This window comes from Eulemur rufifrons, chromosome 15 (assembly GCF_041146395.1).
Source record: "Eulemur rufifrons isolate Redbay chromosome 15, OSU_ERuf_1, whole genome shotgun sequence".
Lineage (NCBI taxonomy): Eukaryota > Metazoa > Chordata > Mammalia > Primates > Lemuridae > Eulemur > Eulemur rufifrons.
The window spans coordinates 14597282-14619110 of record NC_090997.1 but is presented as its reverse complement, the minus strand read 5'-3'; the positions used below and the strand labels follow the sequence as shown (position 1 = coordinate 14619110).

The 21829-nt window shown below is 46.1% G+C and overlaps 1 protein-coding gene across 2 annotated transcripts in view; it reads left to right on the top strand.

The window, feature by feature from the left end:
- Positions 1-17486, top strand: part of CLIC5 (chloride intracellular channel 5) — a 155465-nt gene extending 137979 nt beyond the window's left edge. For both annotated transcript variants that reach the window (XM_069488097.1, XM_069488098.1), the window contains exons 5-6: positions 10359-10543; positions 16298-17486. In XM_069488097.1, the coding sequence (XP_069344198.1) occupies positions 10359-10543; positions 16298-16465 (353 nt within the window). In that variant the 3' untranslated portion in view covers positions 16466-17486. The remainder of the gene's footprint in view (positions 1-10358; positions 10544-16297) is intronic.
- Positions 17487-21829: the final 4343 nt, after the last annotated feature.

Genomic DNA, 21829 nt, shown 5'->3' with positions numbered 1-21829 from the left:
TTTTACTAGTAAAACCTGTATAGCATTTTCCTATGTGCCATGCCCTGTTCTAAGCACTCTTGATAAATGTTTACTTCTTACTGGGAGTTTGCTTTTCTCACATAACAAGAAGTCCAGAGAGTAGAGAGTTCTAGGCAAATGTAGTTGCTTAAAGAAGTCATGGATGCAGCTCCTTAGAGCTCTGGATTCTCCATCGTAAGTGCGTGATTTTTATTTTCATGTTGCAAGACAGTTGCTCCACCTCCAGACATTACATCTGAGTTCCAGGCAGTGCCAGCTGCATCTGTCTTATCTTTCCTGGAAGCCCACTGATAAACTTCTACTTACAGCTCATTAGCCATAACTTGGTCTTTTGGCCTCCTCTAGCTGAAAGTCAGGGAGTTTGGGAAGATGAGTATTTTTGACTGGGCACATCGCTACCTTGAAAAAAGAAATCTAGGTTCTGTTTTCTGTTAGTAACAAAGAAGGAGAGAATAGATTTTTGCACATAATTCACTTTCAAGTTAAGGTAATTATTTTTCTCCCTGTGGTAAAAATATCTGATCTAGTCATTGCCAAAAAGGACACACTATTTCAAATTCTCCTTTGGGTTTGACAAAACCTGAGTTATCACCCCTCCTATATTTTAGGACACAGAAGTATAACATTGCACATTGAATTTGCTACACTCTTACTTCAAACTTTGGAAGACACAGGATTCATGTAGTAAAAACTGTGCAACTAAAACAACCAGTGGGTAGCTTCTCCCCCTAAACTGTAATTCATGTGGGAACAAGTGAGGGGCACCGGGGAACTGCTCTGAGCAAAGGGGAGGGAGGTCTGGGGACAAGTGTAGCACATCTGGGGAATTCTGGAAAGGATGGGGCACCCCAACCCCTAAGGCTGGCCCATTTCACAGCTCTCAGGAAGAAGGTTTACCGTGGCCGACCGTGGTGACGGCTGCAGAGTCAGAATGAAAGGACCAGCTGACTGTCCCCGTTCATGTTAGCGTTTATGAAACTCAAGAAAAGACTCTGCATAATTTGTCTGGGGTGACTTCCTCAGGGCAGAGGGTGAGTCAAGTGCAATGTTTATCAAGGAGGGCCAGAGGCAAGAGCCACATTTTTCTTGCAACTCTAAGAATTTATTAGCTTTTTTGAATGCTTCAATTCTCATACATCAGCACAGACACATTGCACGTAAAGACTGCTTACTGCCAGGCACCATTCTCAGCCCTCTCTACAGCTGATGACTCAGTTATTACGCCTGGCAGCCCTATAAGGTAGGCCGTGCTATGATCTCCATTTTACAGATAGGAAAACTGAGGCACAAGTGGTTAAGCAACCTGTCCGAGCTAGTATGTGTCAGAGCCAGGATCCCAACCCAGCCAGCTGGTCCCATGGCCTGTGCGTGCCACACATTGACTTGTGCATCTTACACATTTAATATTTAAAATGCATATGGTGCTGAGTTTTTAAACAAGAGGAGGTCATTTAAGAAATGGCGATCAAATCAGTGCGTAAACCAATGAAAGCTCATTTAATGACTACCATGTGTGTTTTCCTAAATATACGCAACAGTCCCGGGCTTCACCGTCAGAGTCCTGACCCAGCAGTCCATGTGCGCCAAGGGCCACCAAACCTGGCCCCCAGTGGGCACTGAATAGACACCTGTGTAACAAATGAAAGAATGGGCAACTGGAAGAGAATTCATAGGATGGTCACAGAATTACCCAGACCAGTAATTATTTAAATGTGGAGTTGAGGTGGCAGGGAGGCAGTTTTTAAATTTGTGAATGGCTTATATATAAAAGATGTGGCCAGTTGAGGATGAAGCAAGACAAAATGTGGTTAAATCCCTGCAACCTAAGTGTCTGGGGGAGGGAGAGCTGAGAAAGTCTCTAGGTCTAAACGCTAGACCAGTCAAGATAGAGTCAGAATGTCCCTTGACCAGCTCATTCCAAATGTTTGAACACCAACATTAAATCTAATCTATGGCCTGATACTTAAAAATAACCTGTTATAAAGTCACCGTAAAAAAAACTCACAGATTTCAGCATGATTCAGTCTGCCACATAAACTACAACCAGCATTAATAGCTTCAGTCAGCATTTATGTCGTTCTTTCTATTAGCACAATGGGTTTTACAACCATTTATGAGTTTCTGGAAAGCCTAATAGAAAACACACAGATGTGTTCTCGGTGGAAAATGCAGAGGAGTTTTCTCTGCTTAAGGACAGGCCAGAAGGGGTCGCCTCTGCCCCATGACTGAAGTCTGAGCTGGTTTCCTTAATCAGGAACACATTCGCCCCCGGCTCCAGCAAGCTCCCTCCCTCCACCCCGGAGTGTCTCTCTCTCTCTCTCTCTCTCTCTCTCTCTTTTTCCTTCTGTTGATAAGTAAATATTTGGGGAGCTCACACAGTACAGGTTGTGCGCACCAAAGGAAACCTAAATTTGAAGACCTAATTGAGAATCTTTCTCTTCAAATGTACTGTGGCTTTTAGACTATTTAGAAAATTATCTGGATCTGGAATCGTCCATATTGTCCATGCCTCCCTTCTTATTTAAAAAAAAAAAAATTACGTGAAAGGCACACTGAAGTTGTCCTACATTTTTTGCCATGCTAGTGTTTTAAACACAGCCAAATACTGGCCAAAGGCTCTTGTCTTTTTTGCAAACAAAAAAATGTATATGCGTGTTTTGTTTTTGTTGTTTGTTATAATACTTCTGAACATAAGCAAAATATAGTAAGGTTGATTTGCTATATAAAAAAGGTGATTCTTCACAAGGATCCCCTATAGAGTTTGTGGAAGAACATATCTGGAGAATATGTCTTTTCCTCAAGGAAAAGTCCCTAAATTCCTCGGAAATATATCAGAAAGGGCCCCATTCACTCAGTGATTCTCTCCACCAAAAGAGACCTGAGGGGGCAAACGACAGTGTCCTATGTATATCCTAATCCACCGTAGTTGTAAGACTTGAGTCCTGTCTTTGGAATAAAGTATCATCTACTGGCCTCTTACTGGATGGAACTGTAGGAGCCTGTCATCTAATTCATCCTCCCATCCAGGGCCGAAATCCTTTCTAGAACAAACAATGCCGCAGCAGCCTGTGCGCAGACCCTTCCCGAGCCCAGCCGACGCCGCGCGGGCCAACAGTGGGGCATCTGTTGAAGGTGCCATTGCATTTTGCTTTCTCATAAACTGCTATTTGTCTTTCCGCCTTTCCTGTTTTCCCCACTGCCTGGAAACGGAGGCCCAGGAATCGCTTCCCACGTGTGAGGCCCTGGATCTTTCACAGCCAGAGCGGATCTGACAACCTCCTTCGCTCTGCTCTGAGACCAAGTCCAGTGTTCTTGGTCTGATGCCAAAGGTGGACATGAATTCTCTAAACTATCCAACCAGGAAAACTAGACACACCCATGTAGCCTGGAGAAAACAATGCCAAACCCAGAGAGATGATTCCAGACAACTTCAGATCCCTAATGTGCTGGGAAATGCAAGGGTGAGCCTCATCCTGTGAGCTCTCCAGGATTCCCCTTGGACCTAGAAAGTTCTAGAATATTCAGATAAGCTTCACTTCAGACACCAAACTTCTTCTGCCTTGAGCTGATCTCTTGCTCTGTCATCTTTCACTCAGTGTTCTTCTTCCCTCCCAGCCTCCATAAATTTAAGTTCTACAGCTGTAATAATAATAATAGTGGCCATCTTTAACTAAGTCCCACTTTGCACCAGACACTGTAGAAAATGCTTTAACAACCATCATCATCAGCAGGATCAAAACCCAAGTCCCTTGGGTGCTGGTGTGAATGTGTCCCTCTGCCACTGCGTTTGTTGTCACAGGTCCTCGTAGCGGTCCTCGCAGGGATTCTCCCTGGCACCCCCGACCCAGGCTCTCTCTGTTCCTTCCTTGAGGATATCAGTGACATCCCAACATGTCCAGAGGGCCCAGGCACAGCAGAGGGGGGCCCACCAGACCTGAGGGAAAGCCCCCTTCCCATCTCCTAAAACTCTGCTGCCATTTCTGGTTCTGTGTGGTCTAAGGACCTGGGATAGACATTGCTTTAAGAGACAAAAGGACCCGGAGGATCAGCCACCCCTCACCTGCTATGCGTTCTGGAAGGGGCACTGCAGGTGAGAGAAACTCAGCTTCCACCTGCTTTATAATTTTGCATTTGTGTGGTCATTCAGGCTCATGTAACCTGACTACAACTGGGCCCCCTTTCTCTCTCTGAAAGGACTTTGGCAACTGAGAAAAGCTATATGACTAATTTCCAAAACCTGAGAGATGAATGTAGATCTTTATGTAAAGTTTCTTGGGGCTTCGGGGGTGCTCACACAGCCCATCAGAATGCTGAACATCCTAAAAATCCCCTTAGAACATCTTTGTCTCTTCTTGAAGTTAAGCTCCTCATGACAGCATCTACATCTCTGGCTGCTTGGTCTACACCCCACTTCACCCTCTTAACTCTCCTGGGCCCTGCTAGGGCTTCAGCACCCCTCACTCCTGGATCTGTGGCCCTGGGCAATTTGACCTCTCAGTTCCTCCTCCTCTCCCATAGCTGGGCTTGAAAAGAAGGGCTTCTTTGTCCAAACAGGCAAGGAAGAGGTGACATTAAATTCTTATTATTTGATTTTTTTTGTTACCATCACATTCACGTTTTAAACTATCAGATAGTCAACAGCACGTGGCCATCTTTGTATTTGTTCTCCAAGAACCTGTGCTGGCCAGAAAACTCTCTGCTATGGTCTCCTTCAAACCACAGCTGCACTTTTTTTTTAAAGCGTCTTTTTGTCAAATCGACATGATCTCAAATGAGAAGATGACAAGTAAAAACTTCATTCCATCCTCCAGGTATTTTTCAATATCTAGATATTTCTTTCTTCATAGGCAAAATCCAAATGGGTCTCTCACTTTTTGCCCAGATGTTTCTCTGTCGCACAGACCACCTGACAGCATTGGCCCCGCGGACAGGCAGAGTTTGTGTTTGTTGCTGAGAAATGATGTGAAGGGTGAGTGGTGTAGACTCTCCACTCAGAGAAGACTCTCTAGACTCAATCATGATCACTGCAAGTACCAAGAATTCTGGCTCAAATCAACCACTAACAGCAGAACACAAATATGTTATCGAATTAGATAGAAGGTAGGAGGAGGGGGGGACACCCTCTTTAGTCGGGGGAATACAGGTGCGTGGGAGCAGCCCGCAGTGCGTGGCAGGCCACGTGGACACCCAAGGAGCAATGGGACGGTGCTTGGCACCCAGAAGTGGCCTTGCAGAGTGGGAGAAGTTTAAGTTTTAGAATTTAACAGCCTTGTTTTTAAATCCTAGCTTTGCTCCTAACTTTTACAGGAGACCTAATATTTTGAAAATATTTTTCTGTCTGCCTTTCTGAGTACCTGATTTTAATCTGTCTTAGGCATCCATTAACCCCAGAGAGATTAGGGTTTCTGCAGAAGGAATTCTAAGAGAGAAAAAGGATTTCAATGTTCAGCTTCTGATATTCAAAATAGCGTTTTCCACAAGACAGTAAGTAGCCTTATAACCCTTAAGCTATTGTCTTAAGATTGTCTAAATTCTTTTATATCTCAATTTTCACCCAAGAACCTGCCTGGAGGCCTCGGCTCACAGAGTAGAAACAGCCCTTCTGTCTGTACTGCTAGGCGGGGGCCTGTTCCTCTATGGTTGATTGACTATTTGACATAGGAAAATAAAGGAAAAGCCCACCCGTCCTGGCTTGGGGGAACTGGGGATGAAGAAAAGAGAGAGGCAGGGCAGTCCAGGCACTAGAGATGTTTAGGAGCCCCATGTGGTGCTTTGCTTGGGTGTCCTTCCAGGTTTTGGAGGGAGGCAAGCAGCCCACCTGTGACCCATGGCCCACCTGTGCCCCCCACCCTAGGACCAACAATCCCATGGTTACTCTGAAAGGAAACATACTGGGAAGAGATAAAGAATACATATTAGCTCCGTAGGGCATCCTACCCCATGGATTCCAGAATTTCCCTCTCCTTGGTGCCATGGGGTCACAGGAACCTCCTCCCCCAACCCCCAGTCCCATGAGTCCAGGGAGGGGCAGGCTCTCTGAGAAACTGAGCGTTTTTATGCAAAAGAGACTAAGAATTCTCTAGAGGGACTATTTCAATTATTACATCAGACTAGGTTATAATCCGGAATGGACTAAATTAAAGTTGTTGCTGTTTTCCCACTACCCAGGGGTTGGGAGTTTGGAAGACCACAGCAGTTAAAAACAAAACATGGCACATTTTCACTGTACATCCCAGGAGTTGTTTGAACAGTTTAAGGCCCCAGCTGCTTGTGTGCTTGCACAAGCGTATGCGGCAAGTCCAAGACTCAGTTTCTTCATCTGTTAAATGAGAATGGGTAATAGTTCCAGTCTCAATAGCCTCATTGTGTGTTTAAATGATAGGTGCATAAACATTCCCCAGCTCACTGCAGGAAGTTGGTGAGTGTATCTTCTGGCCGTGCTGGGGATGGGATTAGGGCAATGAAAGGAACAGAGCAGGGCGGAGGATGCTCAGCCTGGCCAGCACCCAGTAGCCACCATCCCCTCTCTATGGACGGTTGAACAGACTGTCCAGGCTGCAGGCAGTGGTCAGAGGTGGCCCCTCATTCTTATGTCACTGCAAACGCACATGCCAGAGAAAAACCCCACGTGACAAATTGAGCGTGCAGCCACCTGGGCCCACAGAGCTGCTCTCGTCCTTTCAAAGACCACCTTTGCCACCAGCTCCTCTCCACATGAATTCTGAGCCCAGGGCTTGCTCGCCAGGACCCGCGCTGCCCCGAGCCTGCCAGCAAACCGGGGCTGAGCTGTGCTTGCAGGAACTTGCTGGAGGCTGGGTTAGCATCTTGGCTCCCGCTCCCCATTCAGCCTCCATGCCCTGGTAAGAATATATTATTTTCTTAGCTCAAATTGCCGTTTCCAAGTCATTATTTCTCTACAACGAGAAAACAATATTGGGTCTTATGTAATATCAACCTCAATGAATCTGGAAGTGATCACGGAATGGGTGGATTTTTTTTTTCCTCCTTAAAAAAGAGAAAAATAAATTTGAGATTGTTTGCATATGGCTGAGAATATTTATGAACTATTCCCCTTGTTTCCTCATCACATATTTTACCCGGTGCATTTGTGTGTGGTACAGAATAAATCTTTATGGGGAGCAGAGGTGGAGAGGGGAAGAAAGCAGGGAAAGGACTGGGTATCCATCAAGTGCCTGGGATGTGAGTGATCCCGGGGTTTGGGGTGCACTGATCCCGGGCTCGCTTGCTGTAGTCTGAGCGTTACCCCATCCGGCAACTCAGAGGACATCTTTTGGAGGGAGAGTTTCAAATACAAACACTGAAGGCATTAACATCTCTTTGTCACATGTCTGGTTTCTTTCACATCCTCCTTGCTCCTACCAGAGCAGAAAGTTCAACACAAATGGCTTCATGACCTGGTCCCATCAGCCCAGAGAGATCATTAAATTCTATAGATGCCAGGTTGAGCCTGGGTCAATGTGTGTGTTGGCAGGTAGGAGGAAAAAAACTGACAAAGAATGTGTGGGTGCTGCCATTTGTTATCCCATCACATGGCAGTGTTATAGCACACAGGCATGTGGCATCTTTTTCCCCCTGGCTGTGCCTCTCAACACAGCTTGTCACTGAGGAGGATCCCAGGGGAGCGTAAGGCTGTACATTAAATATAGGGCTTTGCTGTATTCAAATAGGGAAGGGAAGCAAATCTCCAGGCTATTGACTTCCCTCCCTAGGGACTTGGCCACAGTATTGGGCCTTCTTAAAATCTGTCCTTTGCTGTACCTTGGGATTTTCAGGAATATACTGACCAAGAGTATGGGGTAAGGAAGAGACAGCAGGATGGTGGCCCCACATTTGGTAATGTAACAGCAACAGCCACCATTAATGATGTCCTCGTATGGACCAGGCACTGTATTAGGCACTTTCTCTGCATTATCTGAGTTAATCTTCTCATGGCCTTATGAGGTTTAGGGGTCTTTAGTTCCACTATTGAGATGAGAAAACTGACGCTCAGCAAAGTTGAGAACTTTGCCCAAAGTCACGCCTAAGCGCCAGAATCAGTGACATATGTGGGATTTGTGGGGTCTGAAGCCAATACAATAAGTACAAATAAGGGATTTTTGGAGTCAAGTCTAAGTCCTTGGAAGGGGCCCAGGCAATGAAGGACTCAAAGATTAAGGCTCAGCAGCTTCATAGTGAATCCACCTTGGGCAGGGTCAGAATTTAAACACAGGTTAGCTCCAGACCACATGGCCCCGTCCCTGCTGCCCCGTCTCCTCTTCTCTCTCCCGTGATTACCAACTCCAGCCTTCACATTCCTGATCAAAAACGCACACATCCCAGCGATGAGACTGGCGCACAGAGGACAGCCTCAGAACAGACCAACTTGGCATGTGACATGGCATGTCCCTGTTGTGACATAAAGCAACAATCACTCCCACTGCCAAACTGTATCCCTTCCATCTTGGGGAACCAGTAGAGAGGTAGTTGAAATTTATCCAGAACTATCCTCCCAAGGAGCTTCAGTTGCTGCTCTGGGCCTCTTGCCCAAACTTCATGACAGTTCCCAGACTTTGTGACTAGGGCACAGACTTGTATAGTGGCCCGCTTGGGTCTCCAAGGGGCATTTGGAATTAGAACCTGCAATGTCTTGTTGCCTATCATATTTCTCTTCCCCTTGGATGATATCGGTTGGTCAAATTTTGACAAGCACAGTATTTGATTCTTCCTTTCTTCATTATAATCAAGATTTTGGCATCATCTCCATAATTTAAAGGGGTAGGGGGATGTGAGTAAGCAAACAAACCCAGTATAAATCACAAGTGCTTCGGGGGGGGAAGTATAGTAAGTATTGTTTAGTAGCCATCCTCTGCCTTTGCCTTTGAATAGTCTTGCAGCCCCAGCACAGTCTAGACAGTTACTAAAGGGAATGTAAGCGTTTTTCCCAGCCCTGCTTACTCTATTCTCCCAAACTGGAAACACAAAGCAGATGATGAAGTTCAAATGCCACACCAGGGAGAAGGAAGTATTGAGAAACCATGTCCAACCTCCAGCCGGCTTTCAAACATTCCAGTAAACGTTCAATTCATTTATCTTGGGCTGGTGTCATTCCATTGTCTCAAACAAAAGGCCTTCTATGAACAGACAAAAGTGGGTTGTGTGAGGAGTGGCTCATAGAAAGCACATTTGGGAAAATCTGAACAAGAGGACAGTCCCCTCTGCTTTGCCTCTGGAAGGGAACATCCCCCTGTATCTGCTGGAATGAACATCAGGACCGACTCTCATTATCTCGGTGTCACATCCTAAACTAGAGTCTGGAAAAACAGCCGGTGTCAGCAGGGCTGATGACACAGGTGCAGTGGCTGATGACCCAGCCAGCCATCTCCTCTCTGTCCTCTGAGCTCAGATGGAAAGTTTCCGTGTTAGTGTCCTATGGTTGGGATGGACTGTGAGATTCTGGGAAAAATGACTGAGCGATCATGAATTCCCACAGTTGTTATTTTGGGTATTTTGTTCTACTCATGTGTCTAAATGAATTATTTGATAGACAATTACTGGGGCAAGACCATAAAAGTCTTCTGCCCCATTATCTTCCTGTGGGTGCTCACTCTTTGAGCCATAACCCTGACAGCTTTCCATGTAGCTGTGGTTGCACATGTCTGGTGGAGCTCATTGCTTGGTGCACTGGCCCGCGCATCGGGGCAGCACTGATTTTCAGAACACTCTTCCCTAGATTAAACTCAAGTGTGCCTCCCTGACACCCATCGCTTGGGGCGACACCAAACAGGGCTGCTCTATTTCCTCTGTCATGTCCTCCTGGAGGCCTTATCCCCAACTCTTCTCAGGTTGGATTAGCCATAGTTAACGCTTCCACAAAATCTGGTGCATTTCTCTGTCCTAGGACTTCCGTACAGTTTGTATTTACTTATTTAATAGTCCTTTCTTTCTACAAAATTAGTATGCAGTTTTATTGTGGAATATTGGTAAAATATAGATAAGAAAAAATAAAAGTTGGCCAGTATTACTGTACCTGCCAGAGGTAAGCACTGCAAAAACTTTGGTATATTTCCTAGCTATCGTATTTCTGTATTTATATATATTTTTCGAAATAAAGGATTAGCTGGTGTTCATTGTTTGGTTAGAGTTTGCCTTTTTGGGCTATTTAGCACACTTCCACTGCATCGTGTTAATGGTCGCCAGGTACTCTGTGGTGTGTGGGGAGCTGGCACTGTGACAAGGGGACAGGATTCTAGATGAGCTACTCCCCTCTGAAGACCCGGTGGCTGTATCCACTGGCAAGAAGTTTGACCAAAGCCCCTTCTTTTGCTCTTCCTTGCCAGCCCTTGAGAGAGGCCTGACCAAGGCTCTGAAGAAGCTGGATGACTACCTGACCACCCCTCTCCCAGAGGAGATCGACGCCAACACTCGTGGGGATGACGACAAGGCATCCCGGCGAAAGTTCCTGGATGGGGACGAGCTGACCCTGGCCGACTGCAATCTGTTGCCCAAGCTCCATGTGGTCAAGGTAAGAGAGCTCTACCTGCAGGTTCTTGCGAGATCCAGCTCCATCTTAGGTCCAGGTCACCTGTGTGGATGAGTCACGGACACCCTGTTAGTCAAGAGCCTGGACATGAAGTCAGATAATAGGGGCCCGAGGTCAGCCTCGACTGCTTGCTGGCTGTATAGCCTCTCTGAGCTTCAGTTTTCATTTATAAAATAGGAATGATCGCTTTATTTCTAGGGTTGCTGGGAGAGTAAATATGGTTTGAAAGTGCCTGGCATAAAAGGGCTCAATACAGAATGGTTGCAATTGTCATTATTGTACATAATCACATCACTCCAAAGGCCTCTTCCTCATAGGCTTTCACTGGCCACTCCCCGACAGCCCTATTAAATGTGCCCTCTATGCACAGACCCACCCTCTCACTTTCTCTAGCAGCTTTCTAGGTAGGCATGCTTCATCTTCCTCACCTAGCAGTTGAGGAGATGGAGGCTGCAAGCAGTGACGTCACTGTCTTGCTATCATTGCACTTACTGACCATCTGCAACATGTAATGTAATCCTTTCCTACATAACCAATCTTAGGGTCTGAGAGCTGGAAAGAAGGACATTTAGACGTCATCCAAAACAATCTCCCACCCCAACCCTGACTGCTTTCTGCTGTGTCTATGACGGTCTTCTACGAAGCTGTGATGGTGCATTTCTGGGGATGAGGAACCCTCTGCCTAACAAGCCAGCCCTACCATGTTGGACAGTTCTGATCATTAAAGCATCCCTCCTTATACTGGGCCTGAGCACACCTCCCTGCTACCCATTTGTCCTCTGGAGCAACACAGAACAGCCCTGCTCCCCTTCATTTGAAGACAGCAGCTGTATCCCCCTAAGTTCTCTGAGCTAACCCGCATCCTTTCCTGCCCTCACCAGCCTAGTATCAGGTAGCTGTACTGTTCTATACCTTTACACTCATCTATACCTTATCATCTCAGACTATAAGCTCTGTGAGGACAGGGCCTTCTCCAAGAATGACAGTGGGCACACAGCAGTCCTTTAATAAACACTCCTAGATTGATCATTTGATCACCTGGTATCTATCTTTGTGATACTCAGTTTATTTCTACCCTTCACTAAGAAGAATCAGATTCAATCATTTACCAGCTAGGCATATGCCTTTCGCTTTTCAGCTGAAGTTCGAGACCAGAAATGCTGGCTTCCTTCCAACCAGAGCACATACCAGCTTGAGTTGACATCACTGAGCTGTGTGTGCATTGGTGTTCCCATGGGCCTCGGTCAGAGCCGGAAACTGGGAGGGAATCACGCATGCCGGTGCTGATGGGGTGGGCAAATACAACCTATTAATATGAAGACACCTTGGGTTTGGGGCCAAGCCAATGGTCACTTGTAGGTCCAGCCAACCTAGGTTTCTTTGAAGTTATTAATTGTTGCATGCACCACCCATCAAAGTATCCTTTATTCTCCTTTTCCTGAGGAACAAGTGGCACCATTAGGGATAATATCACTCCAGTTCAGTTGCAGTGTGTCACAGTGACATAATGGAAAGATCAGGAGACTCAACTTCTAGTCCTGTATCTGCTGCCAACTAGCAGCACGAACTAGGGAAAGTAGTTTAATCTTCTTGGGATTCATTTTTCTTGTGCCTAAGAGAAGTGGACTGCATTCCTTCTCAGCTCCTTTTCCTTTCTTCCTTCCCTCCTCCTTTCCTTCTCTTTTACTCAAACGTGTTGACTATCCACTCAAGAGTTATTTATTGAATAAGGCAAACAAATGGATCTCCCAAGCCTTGTGCCTCATCCTGTGATTTCCCCAGTTCCTTCCAGCCCTGCATGACCAAGTTAAGCCCCGGTGCTTGGAGGAAGTTCCATGAGTTCACGTGGAGAAGCCAGGGATCGGAAAGAAGATGGTTGCGGAGGGAACAAAGGCCAGGCCTCCGCTCCCGTCTCCTTGGATTTTGCTGATGCGGCTTATCAGATCCCGGGGACCTGGCCAAGCTCTGAAGTTCAGAAAGAGCAAGAGGGCAGCCAAGTCAGGGCCTCCAGTTTGGCTTCAGATGCCAAAACTTAATCTGGGCTGTGAGAGCTGACTGTTTTCACATGAAGGAGTGAAGGCAGAAAACGTGAGCGTGGAAGTTCCTGCGGGCGTCAGAGCGCATCGTCGCATCGTCGCCCGCTCTCTGCTCCCGCCACTCCCCCGCTCACTTGCGGGTTCCTCTCCACCAGCAAAGCTGAGTTGCTCTGGCCCAGGTGCTCACTGACAGCTTGGCTTGAACGTGCGTCCAGCTCCCTTCTAGTCCTCATCTCCCAAAGTCGAGCCAACGGGTGAGAAAACGACCAACTCAGCAGCCAAGGCCCGGGGTGCGCAGGTCTGGCAGGGAGGGGCGTCTGCAGGCCTTTCTTCCCCGGCGTGGGGACCCTCGCCTGGCATGGTTACTGCCGTCTGCCCCTGGAATGAACAGGAAGGGAGATACACACATAAACACACATATATATTCATACATTACAATTATGCTGTTTTAAAGCTAATATTCTGTACTTTAAAACCTGAATATAAAATTTCAGCATGGAATGATGTGAGGCTGCTCTATGAATCCGTATGCAATTGTAAAAAATATTTGTGGATAGATCCCTTCACCTTATTGTGGGTCACTTCCTCCCACTCTGGCAAATCGGGCCCCACTCCTGCATGGATTTGCTCTTCGGCCAAGACAGCCTCTTCTCAAAAGCACTCAGGCCAACCCAAGACACCCTCATCTTGCAGGGAACAGGGGGAGACCAGGAGGGCTGGCGGTGGGTGCTGGCACTGCCTCGCTTGTCACGAGTGCTCTATTGGAGGACTCTGATTCCATCACCCCCACTTTCCCTTGTTAGCCACATCTAAGCCCGACAGTGTGGGGTGGCTTCTTTGGTAGCCAGGCCAAGCCAGCTATTTTAACTGAGAGAATGTGATATAAAGAAGTACTACGAGTTGAAGAACTGGGAAGGCAAAATGTACCAGGAGGTTCTACCTTCAGGAGGCAACAGCTACCCCTGGTGCAGGGGGAATGAAGAGAAGAGGTTGGAATTATTAAAACTTAGACATTTAGGGGCCCTGCAGAGCTGACCCTGCACCCTGGGGTGGGAGTACAGCTCAGCTGGTGCTGGGGTCCAAACTCGGGTCTCTGCAGCGGGGTCCCTGTTATGCGCTGGCCACTCTGAGCGGGAGTGATGAAGCTGGTTGCACGAGTGTTGGGAAGCCAGCAAACTGGATGCACCTGCTGCTCCTTGGGGGCACAGAGACGCCAACAGGAAGGGGAAGCCGACAGGAGGGAGCCTTTCCCTCCTTCCTCCTCCTGCCACCTTGCAGGCTCTGGCATAGCTCCTCTCAGCGCAGCCCAAGACTCACTGGCTAAGCAGAGACGTGCTCTGCACAGCCCCAGCCCAGCATCACAAAGGAGCAAACAGAGGGGTAGGTTTGGAGATGAGCAATGATTCATTAATAACTGGCACATGGGGGATTCTGAGTAGACCCACCTTTTGTCCTTTACGTAGGGCTGAGCAGCAAAGTGAAAAGAACTGTGGATTGGAAAGCAGGAACTGTAATACATGTTAATGATTACTCCACAGATATTGGTTCATACTCCATAGATATTGGTTCAATTAACTTCCACGTAACATTGTATAAGTCACTCTCTCGTGGCTTCAGTTTGTTCGTTGCTAAGGATTTTCAGTCTTTAAAACTAAGTGATGTTATTACATATGACACTAGATGCACTTTGTCTGATATTAGCATAACTGAAGACTGCATAAATTAAATACAACTGTTTATTGAATCCCCACTTACTGAATCTCTATTTGCCTTACTTTTCTCGTCTGTAAAATCAGAATATAACTGACTCTCACATATAGGGTTATTTAGAGATTTAATAGCTTTCAAGGTGCTTAAAGCAGTAGCTGGAACAGAGCAGACAGTGAATAAAAGTTTTGCAATTGCCGTTCCTCTGATCAACATCATTACAGAGATTACCGAGGGCTCCAGAAATGAAGAAGCTGCCGTTCCTATCCTCATGCTGCTCACAAGCTAGAGAAGAGAGAAAGGACACTAAAGCAATAACTGTGATTCGGAATAGAATATAGCTTAATGTTGTAACAGGAGTTCAACACTGGCCTAGGAGCACGGAAGGGAAAAAATGTCCCCAGATGTCTGTGGGAATGTGGACTCATCTGTGAGAGCGGGCTTTTCCTGCAATAAGTCGTCGTCGTCCTTGACTCAGCACAGCTTTCTGGGGAACTGTGCACATCACCGGCACCAGAATGAAGATGAAAGCCCAGAGTGGCTCCTCAGGGGGTCTTTGAGTGGGAGGATCTGAGGACCAATGATCTGGCTCCATCTCTAAAAAAGAAAGCAAGAGAAGGTGTCAGAAGTCAGAGCTTCATTACTCTCTGCTACCCCTATCCCAGCCCCCGAGGGCTGGAGGCAGGACCAGCTAACTAACGTGCAGGCCCTAGTGCACAGTGGAGACAGGGGATCCTTGTTAAAAAATTAATAAGAATTTCCACACGTTGACACCAGAGCATTAGACCAAGAGCAGGGCCCTTCTGAGTACAAGGCCCTCGGACACTGCACAGGTCACATGTCGATGAAGCTGCCCTGGCTAGAGAGACCTCATTAACAAGACCACCCTGCTCCCACCCATGAAGAAAATGCATGCAAATGGGCAGAAGCTGAGTCTCAATGAATTATAATAATAGGTGATGTTTATCGAGCTCTTACCATGTGCCAGCCACTCCTCTAAGTATTTTATGTGTATTAACTCACTTCTTGTTCCAAGGTAGGTCTTATTATTACCTCTATTTTAGAAAAAAAGAAACTGGAGCTCAGAGAGGTTAAGTAATGTGTCCAAGGTCACACAGCTATTAAGTGGAGTCAGGATTGCAAATCCAGTCAGTTGGGATCCAGAGCCTATGTTTTTAACCACTATGCTACTGTTTCCCTCAACACAGATGCCACTTCCCCAGAATTCTGGGTGTCTATATTCCCCTGTGTGGCAAACCAGAGAGGGACTAGAAACCACTATTTGCTCATTCCCACATCATAACTTGAACCTACATATACATTCCAACATCTTACTTACTTTTTATATGTTTTTTTAACTTCTATAAATAAGAACACTTATGTAAAACAAAGTGGATAAAGGAAAGAAGACAAATTATCTATAATTCTATCAATTAGACATAACCATTGGTAGTGCATCAGTATACATACTTCTAATCATCCTACAAATTTCTCCAAATGCATTATACTTCCACTTGAAATGTAATGGACTGTCTTGAAGAGTTTTCCAGATCACCAGATTCCCTAGGCAGCGTCATTTTTAGTGGCCCTCCAGTATGCCATTGTATTTATGTGCAGTAATGTACTTACCTATTCATGTATTATTGGACATTGGTGCTGTGCTCAATTGTCTGCTATTCAAAATAGTTCTGGGATGATAATTGTGTAGCTAAGTCTTTGTGTACAACCATGATTATTTGATAAGGAAAAATTCCTAGAAGCAGACCCACTAGGTCAAAGGGCAAATTATATTTACTTAAAAAATTAAAGTAAAATAAAATAAAATAAAATGAAGGCGGCAGTGCCCCCTTGCATTACAAACGTTTTGCTGATGAGCTGCTGTGGTGCGAGGAGGTTTTCCTGCTGTGCACACGCGCTGGGCGGGTCCCTCACCCTTTCTAATGGTTTGTTTCATGTCTTCACACCCCCTCTTGTCCTACCATCTCTGTTTTAGATCGTGGCCAAGAAATACCGCAACTACGATTTCCCGGCTGAGATGACAGGCCTGTGGCGGTACCTCAAGAACGCCTACGCCCGGGACGAGTTCACCAACACCTGTGCGGCCGACCAGGAGATCGAGCTGGCCTACGCCGATGTCGCCAAGCGCCTCAGCCAATCCTGAGCACGGCCGCCGCGCCCCATCCCCGCTGCAGAAGGACTCAGCTACTCCCACAGGACTCCGGCTTCACAGACTCCTCTTCCTCATTGCCTCGGGAAACACTTTTTAAATCTGGCCTCATGGGAACGCCAGCCCGCTGTCTTTCACGGAGGTCAGCCCCATCCCCGGCCTCCTCGCGCAGGAAGCTGGCAAGCAGAGATGACAGAAACAGTCAACCTCTCCGCCTGCCCGCCCGATCCGGGCTCAGCGTGTTTGGGGTCAGTCAGCGTTACGGAGCACACCTGTGGGATTGCCACCGGCCCCTTCCGCCAACATCAGAATACCTTCTCAGATGCTTTAGAAACATGCAACGCCAGCTCCTCCTCCATCCTCCTCTTTGTCGGTATCTGCAAGGTCAAGGACAAATGCCATCTTCGTTCTTATTGAAAGAGACGCGTCGCCCTGTAGGAGAGACAGAGAGAGTGAGTGCGGGAGGACCGAGCTGGCTGTGGTCCTTCTGGGTATCTGGCAAACACACCTTCAGTCCCTCGCTACTTCCAGCATTTCGGTCACTGGGCGCTGAAGGCCAGGTTGGAAGGTCACTTCGGACACACTGTCCATGTGCTGCCGTGCTGGGGATGTTGCAGTGCTCTTGTGTACCTGGCCACCGCTGCCCCTGGTTTCCACGCTGCCCGGGCCTTGCCAGGAACGGAAATGGGCATGGAATTCCAAACTGGAGTGGCTGGGAACGGGAGGGGAGGGGGGCAGTGCCGATGCCAAAAGGCCCACAGGGGTCTACCTGCCAGGGGGTTGCTTGCTGAGGAGTAGTTGTTTCCGTGGAGATTGCATGCCTGCATTTGACTGTGCTTATGGACGAGACCTTTTGCTCCATGAGAAAGCAGATGGGGGTGGGAGGAGGAGGGATGGGTGAAGGTAAAGGAGTTCTTTATGAGGTCCGATGTTCCCTGGTCCTCAGTCTTCTTTATCTATCTAAGTCTTGCACTGGTGATGTCATGTAACTACCCACCTTACAGAAAAAACCCAAGAATTGGCCAAAAATATCTTCCGGGATCTCCAAGTTGCTCCCGAATGTGGATCTGGCAGTTGGGTGCTCCCAGGCCGCCGCTCCTGGCTGAGCCAGCTGCAGCCTCTGATGGGCGAGAGAGACACTCGGAAGGTGGCACAATCATGGAACACCTTAGGAAGAAAGTCCACGGGCCTTTCTGATCGGGAAACCATGTGGTGTGAATGGGAAGAAAAATAGGTACCCACCTGGGTTAATTTTCCTACCAATAGACTCAACTGCCAGATGAAAAATGAGGAAATTTTTTTTTTTTTTTTTAGCTAGTATTTCACTCTTTAGTCATTCTTCTTGAGTTTCACCTCCTTAGAAGTTTACCCGGCCCAAGTGCAGGGACCTGCTTAGAGGAAACTAAGAAAAATGAACTAATCATCAGCTCCAGCTCCCAGGGAACACCCTATAGAAAAGGCACCCGCCAGGGGCCCTCACCTTCAACAACCCTTCCTTCTGTGTCGCCTGTTGGTAGAGGGTGAGGCGCCCAAGTGCCGGAAAGCCCCTGGACTTGGCTCATTTCTCAGAGAGGGCAGGACAGCACGGGTCCTTTCCAGAGAAACATCAACAAACTCTAACCTAAGCACTCCCTGGTCCTCCTGGCCTCCAGGGATCTCTGGAGAAAAAAAGTGACCCATTGATCCAAACAGGGGAGAGGAAGCAGAAGGGCTCCTGTAGCCCACGGAGGAAGAGGAAACTTCTCAGTAGGACATTTTATAAGCCCAAGAAAGCTTTGAAAAGGCAGAATGAGTTGATTCATTTTCACCTCTAACGGAACCTTTTCAGGTCTCCCTGGAAACTTTGCCCCTGGAGATGTTTAAAAAGGAGAACTGGTGAGGAAACAGGCCTTTCGACTGTAGGGGAAAGCCCCAAACGGGCCTCTCGGGGGATGAGGGCTGAAATGATCCCGAAGGCCTTTTAATTAGTGTGAAATCCTGTTGTACTCAGAAATCCTTTTCCAAATTTACAGCACAGGCAGATGACCTAAGAGGCAGTTTACTTTCCTGAGATGCACAGTTGGGCTGTTCTTGAAACACATCTGTGAAGCATCGCCAACTGCGGCAGGGAAAACAGGACGGGGCTCCAGGTGGAGCAGCTGCACCCCAGAGGAGTTGGCAGGATGCTAGGGGCTCGGATTTGATATCCAGAATTCAGCAACCGGCGAGTCTTTAAAAACAAACAGGCCAAACAGAATCAATATTGTTGTTTCTAGATGTTCCTTCTGTGGTTGAGCTAGTTTTACATAAATAACAATATTTAGGCACTGAGGGGGGTGTTGTATGCTCAATTATAACCATTTAAAAGAGGGGGAGGAGTTACAGAAGGGAGGCACTTCTGGGTACTTAATTCAGAAATATCTTTATATTTCAGCAGTAGATTATCATATAATGCAAGTGACTATTGACTAAGAGTTATATCTTATGACCCAGATTTAGCATAGTATATTCAAATAACAATAATATTGATAATATGACCTTCTATTTTTTTTCCAAAAGAGATTTTTCTCCAGATTTTTCAGTCTCTCGGAGCTTCGGTTATGGCTTGTCACATGCACAGCACAGCATCTCTCAGCAACAGTGTGCTGAGGTCCTTAAGTGTCCCAAGAACCAACTCAGGAAGCATTGAAGGATTTGCAGTGTGGACCCGTACTCCAGAGTTTTAGGACAGGAGCTATCCTTGTAATTGATCCTGAATGAATATTGATCCCTCAGAAAGCATGTTTGTGGCACAGAAAAGGGATTTATTTGTGTTGAGAACCTATTTTATTTTGTATTGATTTCTTTCCTTCAACTTTCAAGTCACTTTTTTAGGGTGGTAGTTTAGTGGGTGCCAGACGCGGAAGCAAGAGTCAACTCACAATGATTGAGTTGAGTTGAATTTACCCATCTATTTAGTTCTGCCTACCTCTTAGGTGGGTCCAGAGAGAAGATATTGAATAAGATTTTAATAACTATAAGAGATGAGCTGGATACGTAAACTCTTGATTGATCCAGAACATAGTTTCTTCATCTCTTGACAAAGGAAGTCAAATGCCTGACGAATTCAGAATCACAGACATGAGTATGACTATCTTTTAAACAAGGGATGTAGCTACTGGCACCAAAAAAATGAGTTGAAAAGTCAGAAATGCAATCAATCATCTTATTTGGCCACGTGATCCCAAACAAGGTTTAGTTTCCCAGAAAATGGCACCTTCCTTGGTGTTCCCTTCTTGTGCTAGTGGGGCTCTTGTGCTAGAGGGGCCAGCGAGGATCTGGATCTTTCATCAGAAAAAGGCCACACCAAGAGCAAGGTTTCCTGTGCTGCATTTTCAGGCACCTGCCAAATGACACAACAGAAGCTCTTCACAGCACCTGTGCCCCGTGGCCACTCAGCAGACAGACCACACCAAGCATCTTAGAATTGTCACAAGACGGAGCATGCCTCGAATAGACCTTGACCATCTGAGAGTTCCAAGAAGTGTCAAGACCTGGACAAATAGAATTAAGGGGGAGGCAGAGACAGGAAGGTGCAGGTCTATCTAGTAAGGACTTTTACCATCACTGTGAGAGGTCTGTGTCTAAAATTAAATTGATCCAGAAGCAGCAGGTATCCAGTAGGTGCTTCTATGATTCACCTCGATGCCCACTGACCAGGAGCCATCTCAACTGCATAGTGAATCAAGATGCTGGTGTCGCCCTCCCTGGAAAGAGGAAATGTTAACTCATAGTTAAAACTAAGTTCAATGATTCCCAAGGGATCGCTTTCTTATTTTTTTGATAGGACTTCAAAAAGAATCCTAAGAAAGCATTAGAGAAAGAAGTGTGCATGTGAAGAACCCCTATTTTGTTAGGAGAACTTCAGTGAACAGGACCTCCTGCACACAGCCGATTGTCTTCTATCCCTTGCTCTTCTCCATTCAGATCAGACAATGGGTGCCCGCCTTGTCAATGCACATTCTTCTCCTCGAGTCAATATTCTGCTCCCAGCTTTGTTTCAAGATGCTTTCATCTCACAATTAGGTAGGATCCAAAGTGTGCATAATTTCACTTAATGTTATATAAGGAAATAGATCCAGTTTCCCCCACAACCAAAAATAAATAAAATATTGCCTCAACATAAGGTTTGGGCCAATCTGTATTTCTATAAAAGCAATCTGTTTTTTGGAAAAACATACTTTTAAGGATCCAATCATCTAAGGTATTTTGTGTAAAGATTTCATAATATTGACTGTGCATATATTTAAAATATAAAATATTCAGCTGATGTTTGAATTTGTCTTACTTTCCTGGGCACCTGGTTGTCCCATTTCATAAGCTGGAGAGTTAACTAATTTTAGCAAAAGATGCCTAGCTTTTGTAAAAGAGCAAGCATTTCATTTTATAAAGACACTCCAAGTGATGGTTACTTGCTTTTCTTAAGACCTTCAACTGTGGTGATAAAATATCAAGACTTGCTTTTAAGCCTTAATGAACGTAAAATGCCTTTTAATGAAGATATTGCTGAGTGTTTTCCTCATGAATTTGATCCAGTTATAAATTTGTTTTCCAGTCTTGATTGGTATTGACAGATTCAAATAAAGTTGGTTTATTTTCAAATATTACAAAAGTTGTCATCAGACTTCTCATCTGAGGTAGGCATTTCCTATGCTGTTTTAAATGATAAGTATAAAATACCTTTTTCCACATAAAGGTTATTTATCTTCCCATGATAAAAGAAAATATGTTCATTCTTTTTAAAAAATCAAAAGCAAATATAAAAGGAGGAAGAAGAAAAGGAAAAGCAAAAAGCTTATGAACCAGCCATCCAAAAGCCAAAATTTTTTTATCAAGGCTAAAAATTCTTTCATAGTACATGGGCTAGGTAAAAAATTATACTGATGCTCTTCCATGTTTCTCATTTCCTATATATATTGTCATACTGGGGTAGGCCAACATTGACAGTCTATGTGTTATCTAAAAAGTACCTTAAAATATCAGTCTACTGGTGTCTCTTGGTGGCTTTAGCCGTGTCAGCATCCCCAGCCTGAAATGCCACCCTTAGACCACATCACTGACCCTGGGTCAGGGTTTCCAGAGTCCCCAGTAAGTTTGAAGTCCCCATCGAAGCCAACATAACATTGGATGAAGACCTTGATGAGTGTTCACATTGATAGAAGGTACAAATGCCTTTGCAGTCTCCTAAGTCCTCCAGACTCTGTCAGGACAGTGTCTCATTACCTTGAAGGGATGAACAGCTGACTCCAGTGTGATTTCTGATGGGAGGGGCAGCCTGGAGCTCAGGGCAGGTGTAGCAGGTGCTACAGGTGGGTGACGGTCATCCCACCATCCTGGCTC